Raw genomic sequence first — 7928 nt, 5'->3', positions numbered from 1 at the left:
TTTTATATTTCATAAAAATCAATTATATTTTCCCTTTAAAAATTATAATTGCCTGCAATGACCATCAATTGATTTTTCAAATACCTGAACTTCCCTACGCCCCCTCACCAACTTTCAATCTTTTGCCCTTCAACCCCTTCCCACCATCCCCACATCCAATAACAATTGATTTCCCTACTTCTCCACCCCTCCCATCCTGAAAATGTTATTCCTCCCCCATCCCCACCAGGCTCTCGCCACGGAACTCTGTGCGGAGGCCGAATGGAGGCCGTAAAATCGGCGTGGGATGGCATACATTTATTGGCAATCTGCATATGGAGATGAAGGGCCCGTTGCCAGGCGGCAGGGGGGCCGGACTGAGGTCACCCCGTCGCCAGTAATATGTAACAGGCCTTTCTCGACGTCAAGGGTCAAGGCAGGCCTCTCCCCGCAGAATTTTACCGACCCCCGCGCTGCAACCTGCGGCGTCAAGGGGCCGGTAAAATTTAGCTCAGTAAGTGGAGTCTCGAAGGTGGAATACTTGGAGAGAGGGGTTTGAATGATGGCCTACGAATTTAATGTGGAGCTGCCAGGAGCACTCCTGCTCCTCCTGGCTCCACTGTAAATCAATAGCAGAATAAAAGCTTGCCTTTTGGAAGGCAACCTCCAATGGTCCCTTTAAGGATAATTAGTTTGACTGCCAAGCACCAGATAATACTGACGACAGCATGCATGGTCAGTATACGCAGAAGCAACATAATTATCCTGTTCTAATTTACAAAAGATTTGAAACACACAAAACTTTGATACAAAGGCAATAACAGCAACATTTGATTTTGAATTGTGTCATTTTCAAAAAATGAGATGTATTAGTGCAAACCATTGTATTTCAAATTTCCAAAATATATGCTGATATTTTCACTATTTGTCATTGATATTTTCTTAAGTGGATGCATTTCTATAAGTTAACCCTGTAACGTTATTGTTTTGTTGTTAAAGAAAATGTTCTGAGAAAAGTTATTATGTTCCTTATTTTCCAGCGTTTCTGTGTCTTCTGATTGTGAAGAGCCAGTTGTGCCTCCCCTTCCTCTACCTCTTTCACTTCCACTTCCACCTCAACAATCTGATGATATAGATAAGCCAACCATTGATACAGCAGGTCTACTGAAACAACTTGTGAGGTATGTAAAAGAAAAAGACTTGCATTTATATTGCGCTTTTCATGACCACCAGATGTCACAAAGTGCTTTACAGCCAATGAAGCACTTTTGAAGTGTATTCACTGTTGTAATGTGGTGTAGAAGTGTTTTTTTTTAAATAAGATCATGGGGCAAATTATTTTCTTTATTGTCTGGGCATTAAGCATCACCTGAGCACAGAGAGAATAAAGGGATAAAGAGGATGGCATGCCCATCACAGAGCTGGCCAGATTACGGATAGATGATCCCCTGTGCCTGATTTTCCTCTCTGCAATCTGCTAGGAAATTAAATACCTATCTCCGTGTTTGTCTATGTTGTTATTAGAACACAAAACAAAGCAAAAATTTTTCATAGAATTCAAGGATTTTCTCTGGGTACTATTTACTGTGGTACTGTGGGCGAGAATACTGAGATGTGTGACAGTCAGACAACTGGTTGAGAAAGTGCCTTGTAGATTATTTGCCATACAGAGATTGAACAGAAATTTTGTTTGAATATTTCCATCCTACTTTCATCTACAAGATATCCTCGGCAATAAGTAAGCCTGACTGAACTTAAGTTCACTTTAGCTGAAAACCTCCCATTGTATCAATTCATTTTTCCTTTTCTGCTATCCTTGTGATGTGAGGCCACATTAACCAATGTCAGTTTCCACTGAAAATCAGAATCCAACTCAGAGTGGCAGTTTTGCTCACATGGTGGGGTCATCACTAGAAGGTACCTGCAAGTGTGATCCCGAAATTACACTTGGATCACATCCCATGGGTTTCAGCCCCACGTTGTTTACAAATAGTTATTATGCGCATAAATGTCTTACAGGTATCTCTGAAAACATTTTTATGTTTTGGATCTTTTAGAAGGATAATATTCAACAGAAAGTTACTTATTAACTATATTTAAGAAAGGCACATATACTAATTTTAAAAGCTTTTTGTTAAAGTTTCAGTGTCTTACTTTTTTTAGCTTTCTGACATTCAACAAATTTACTTAGATTAGGATAAAATAAGGATACAACTAAATTGCTTTAAGAGGCAACAGGTGGGTGGGGCTATCCCAGTGTGCATTAGGGTTACTAAGGGAGTGAAGCAACATAGTTCTTCATTTTTGTATTATGGAAATACTTTGAAATGTGAAAATATGTGAACAAATATGCCTCAGTTGGAATCATTCTATCTTATTGAGGTGATTTGGCTGTTGATACATAAATTATTGTTTTTACTGTGTAGTTAAGCAACTACTGGCAATAAAATCTGCTCTGTTGTCTGTGGCACAGTGGCGCAGTGGTTAGCACCACAGCCTCATAGCTCTAGCGACCCGGGTTCAGTTCTGGGTACTGCCTGTGCGGAGTTTGCAAGTGCTCCCTGTGTCTGCGTGGATTTTCGCCAGGTGCTCCGGTTTCCTCCCACAGCCAAAGACTTGCAGGTTGATAGGTAAATTGGCCATTATAAATTGCCCCTAGTATAGGTAGGTGGTAGAGGAATATAGGGACAGCTGGGGATGTGGTAGGAATATGGGCTTAGTGTAGGATTAGTATAAATGGGTGGTAGATGGTCGGCACAGACTCGGTGGGCAGAAGGGCCTGTTTCAGTGCTGTATCTCTAAATATAAATATTTTACTTTTTTCATGTTTTTTCATGTTTTTTCATGTTTTGCATTTTCCAGCGTTTCTTTGTCAAGTGATTGTGAAGAGCCAATCGTTCCTCCTCTTCCGTCTGTACCACCTCCTCTTTCTCCTGAAGGGTTCAATGAACCACAGGCTGCAACGACAGACCTGCGAGAACTTGTAAGGTATGTGGTGTAAAAATTTTAGTTATAACCTTGTGTTCTGTGACTCTTTGTTTTCTATTTTACAATTGATCAATTAATTGAAGATGAGAACTGGTTTCCAATTGGCCGACTTTAGTGCTGGGTGTGACTGAGAGGTGTGTTTCGAGTTTGATGGTAAGCTGGGGAAACACTTGTCCTTTCTTGTGTTGGAAGCATCCCCTAGTGGGTAAATTCTGATATCACAAGAACTTGTCCAGATCTAACTTCAGCGACATTTCTTGTCTGGCTCGGGCTGTTTCAGCTCCTTGTGTTAAAGGAATAAAGATTAAGGGCTTGAATTTCTTTGCTATCTTTAGCATTTATGGTGTTATTGTGATTTTTAAAAAAAATTCAAGGAAATTCCAGTTGGTTAATGGACTAGATGCAATTTTCCTCAATCTTTTTAGCATCTTTGGTGACTTGCGTGCCCAAGCCCTGCTGTGCTCATTTCCATAGGATCATCACATACCTGGTAGTACTGTGGCCAGGGATTTCCTGTTAATATGTCTGTCCTGCACTCGGGAAAGGGTAGGCCCATATGAAAAAGCCACAGCTGCTCTTTAGTCACATGATTCAGGTGGAAGTGAGGAGTTTGAGAGTTTTGAAGAGTGTTAAACATTGTATACACATTTCTTGCTTCACAAACATTTTTCCAAATTGATTTTTGTCAGTTTTTCTCACCGAGACTTGCACTTGACCCTCTGCTTTAATGCGCTAAAGTCTTACCCCACTCCTACATTCTTGGGCCCCCAATGAGCACCTCCGCCACCCCCCATACCCACCCCCAGTTCTCCAACATACTCAGAATGACTCTGGAGCAGGTATGGCATTTCCCAAGGCTTTCTATGCCACATTAAATCAATATGGCAGAAGACACTAACCCATCAAATACTACCTTCCACAGCATGTCCATAGACAGCATAGGTTGTTTGAGGCGTTCTCAGAGGAGCTCTGTGCTCGAACAGTGTGATTGTTCAACGCTACAAATGCACATCTGTGCAACGTTTTTCATGAAGATCTTCAGTCCTGCTCCATTGCCCGAATGGCTCTGCCTGTTGCAATGAAAGTGACCACTGCCCCCAATATTTTAGCACTGGATCCCCACAGAGGATCTGTGCCAATCACCCAGGAGTCAAAATATTGGAGGGGGGACAATGGGGGGTAGGGTAGGTTCCATATTGGAGCCAGGAAGCTCAGCAGTACTACAGGGCACTGTTGAAAATTGTCCAGCCAGTCCAGCTGAATAATGGAACCTACAGAAGTACACCTACCACTGGGGACTGGGTTTCTCCACACTTGGTTCGAGGTAACCCTGTAAGTCAACATCCTAATGGATATGATGGTCCTGGCTGGACAAGCATCAAGATGCTTAAAATACTCATGTATTTATGGTAGGCTGCGCTAGTTTAGCTGATTAAACTCTGAAGTACCTGTTCTGCACATGGCTCTGTCAATCTGTGGCTGCCGTCTCTCCATTTGGATAAGGAGGTTGTTTCCCACACTGAGACTGCATGCTCCATATTGACAAACATAAACTACATTTGTGGATTTGTCGAGCATAATTTGTGACTCTTGTGATGCATATACACTGCCAGCTTCTCATTGGGACATTATGGGTCAGGGTGATAAACTGATGTGTGTTTTTTTAAAAATTCATTCATGGGATGTGGATGTCGCTGGCCAAGCCAGCATTTATTGCCCATCCCTAATTGCCCTTGAGAAGGTGGTGGTGAGCTGCCTTCTTGAACCACTGCAATCCATTTGGGGTAGGTATACCCACAGTGCTGTTAGGAAGGGAGTTCCAGGATTTTGACCCAGCGACAGTGAAGGAACGGCGATATAGTTCCAAGTCAGGATGGTGTGTGACTTGGAGGGGAACTTGCAGGTGGTGGTGTTCCCATGTATTTGCTGCCCTTGTTCTTCTAGTTGGTAGAGGTCGCGGGTTTGGAAGGTGCTGTCTGAGGAGCCTTGGTGCATTGCTGCAGTGCATCTTGTAGATGGTACACACTGCTGCCACTGTGCGTCGGTGGTGGAGGGGGTGAATGTTTGTAGATGGGGTGCCAATCAAGCGGGCTGCTTTGTCCTGGATGGTGTCGAGCTTCTTGAGTGTTGTTGGAGCTGCACCCATCCAGGCAAGTGGAAAATATTCCATCACACTCCTGATTTGTGCCTTGTAGATGGTGGACAGGTTTTGGGGAGTCAGGAGGTGAGTTACTCACCTCAGGATTCCTAGCCTCTGACCTGCTTTTGTAGCAAAGGGGTATTTATATGGCTACTCCAGTTCAGTTTCTGGTCAAGGTTGCCCCTAGGATGTTGATAGTGGGGGATTCAGGGATGGTAATGCTGTTGAATGTCAAGGGGAGATGGTCATTGCCTGGTACTTGTGTGGCACGAATGTTACTTGCCACTTATCAGCCCAAGCCTGGATATTGTCCAGGACTTGCTGCATTTCTACACAGACTGCTTCAGTATCTGAGGAGTCACGAATGGTGCTGAACATTGTGCAATCATCAGCGAACATCCCCACTTCTCACCTTGTGATTGAAGGAAGGCCATTGATGAAGCAGCTGAAGATGGTTGGGCCCAGGACACTACCCTGAGGAACTCCTGCAGTGATGTCCTGGAGCTCAGATAATTGACCTCCAACAACCACAATCATCTTCCTTTGCGCTAGGTACGACTCCAGCCAGTGGAGGGTTTTCCCCCTGATTCCCATTGACTCCAGTTTTGCTAGGGCTCCTTGATGCCATACTCGGTCAAATGCTGCCTTGATGTCAAGGGCAGTCACTTTCACCTCATCTCTTGAGTTCAGCTCTTTTGTCCATGTTTGAACCAAGGCTGTAATGAGGTCAGGAGCTGAGTGGCCCTGGCGGAACCCAAACTGAGCGTCACTGAGCAGGTTATTGCTAAGCAAGTGCCGCTTGATGGCACTGTTGATGACACCTTCCATCACTTTACTGATGATTGAGAGTAGGCTGATGGGGCGGTAATTGGCCGGGTTGGACTTGTCCTGCTTTTTGTGTACAGGACATACCTGGGCAATTTTCCACATTGCAGGGTAGATGCCAGTGTTGTAGCTGTACTGGAACAGCTTGGCTCATGGCGCAGCAAGTTCTGGAGCACAGGTCTTCAGTACTATTGCCGGAATATTGTCAGGTTCCATAGCTTTTGCAGTATCCAGTGCCTTCAGTCGTTTCTTGATATCACGCGGAGTGAATCGAATTGGCTGAAGTCTGGCATCTGTGATGCTGGGGACTTCAGGCAGAGGCCGAGATGGATCATCAACTCGGCACTTCTGGCTGAAGATTGTTGCAAATGCTTCAGCCTTATCTTTCGCACTGATGTGCTGGGCTCCCCCATCATTGAGGATGGGGATATTTGTGGAGCCACCTCCTCCAGTTAGTTATTTAATTGTCCACCACCATTCACGGCTGAATGTGGCAGGACTGCAGAGCTTAGATCTGATTCGTTGGTTATGGGATCGCTTAGCTCTGTCCATCACATGCTGCTAACGCAGTTTGGCACGCAGATAGTCCTGTGTTCACACCTTATTTTGGGGTATGCCTGGTGCTGCTCCTGGCATGCCCTCCTGCACTCTTCATTGAACCAGGGTTGGTCTCCTGGCTTGATGGTAATGGTAGAGTGGGGGATATGCCGGGCCATGAGGTTACAGATTGTGGTTGAGTACAATTCTGCTGCTGATGATGGCCCACAGCACCTCATGGATGCCCAGTTTTGCATTGCTAGATCTGTTCGAAATCTATCCCATTTAGCACAGTGATAGTGCCACACAACACGACGGGCGGGACTTCATCGCCACAAGGATTGTGCGGTGGTCACTCCTACCAATACAGTCATGGACAGAAGCATCTGCAGCAGGCAGATTGGTGAGGACGAGGTCAAGTATGTTTTTCCCTCGTGTTGGTTCCCCCACCACCTGCCGCAGACCCAGTCTAGCAGCTATGTCCTTTAGGACTCGGTCAGCTCGGTCAGTAGTGGTGCTACTGAGCCACTCTTGGTGATGGACATTGAAGTCCCCCACCCAGAGTACATTTTGTGCCCTTGCCACCCTCAGTGCTCCCTCCAAGTGGTGTTCAACATGGTGGAGTACTGAGTCATCAGCTGAGGGAGGGCGGTCGGTGGTAATCAGTAGGAGGTGACCTTGCCCATGTTTGACCTGATGCCATGAGACTTCATGTGGTCTGGAATCGATGTTGAGGACTCCCAGGGCAACTCCCTCCCTACTGTATACCACTGTCCCGCCCCCTCTGGTGGGTCTTTCCTGCTGGTGGGACAGGACATACCCGGGGATGGAGATGGCAGTGTCTGGGACATTTTTTATTTTTGAGATGCAGCACTGATACAGGCCATTTGGCCCACCGAGTCTGTGCCGACCATCAACCACCCATTTATACTAATCTTACATTAATCCCATATTACTACCACATCCCCACCTTCCCTCAATTTCCCTTCCACCTACCTATACTAGGGGCAATTTATAATGGCCAATTTACCGATCAACCTGCAAGTCTTTGGCTGTGGGAGGAAACCGGAGCACCCGGCGGAAACCCACGCAGTCACAGGGAGAACTTGCAAACTCCGCACAGGCAATACCCAGAATCGAACCCGGGTCACTGGAGCTGTGAGGCTGCGGTGCTAACCACTACGACACTGTGCTGCCCCAAAAGCTTGGCTCGAGGAATGACTTTCAATAGATCGCAACGAGATAGCTGCTCTGCTACGGACGAAACCCTGAGCCAGAATCAGGTTGTCTACGAGTAATTTAGCACCAGGTTCCCCACAAACATGCTATGCGTTAACAGGAGAGAGGCGGCGCCCATCTGGCCGCACTCCAGCCCTGAATCGAGCGGCACTACTCACCGACGGGAGTCGACTATCCCAGGCCAACCAGTGATCCGCGGCGCTTGGGTATCGTTACGTTG

At 45.9% G+C, this 7928-nt stretch overlaps 1 protein-coding gene across 10 annotated transcripts in view; it reads left to right on the top strand.

The window, feature by feature from the left end:
- Positions 1-7928, top strand: part of LOC137380660 (uncharacterized) — a 239302-nt gene that overhangs the window by 78052 nt on the left and 153322 nt on the right. For all 10 annotated transcript variants that reach the window (XM_068052842.1, XM_068052840.1, XM_068052838.1 and 7 more), the window contains 2 exons: positions 1020-1160; positions 2842-2967. In XM_068052842.1, the coding sequence (XP_067908943.1) occupies positions 1020-1160; positions 2842-2967 (267 nt within the window). The remainder of the gene's footprint in view (positions 1-1019; positions 1161-2841; positions 2968-7928) is intronic.

This window comes from Heterodontus francisci, chromosome 20 (genome assembly GCF_036365525.1).
Source record: "Heterodontus francisci isolate sHetFra1 chromosome 20, sHetFra1.hap1, whole genome shotgun sequence".
NCBI lineage: Eukaryota > Metazoa > Chordata > Chondrichthyes > Heterodontiformes > Heterodontidae > Heterodontus > Heterodontus francisci.
Note: the sequence above shows the minus strand (reverse complement) of the source record. Positions and strands in the feature narration are given on the sequence as shown.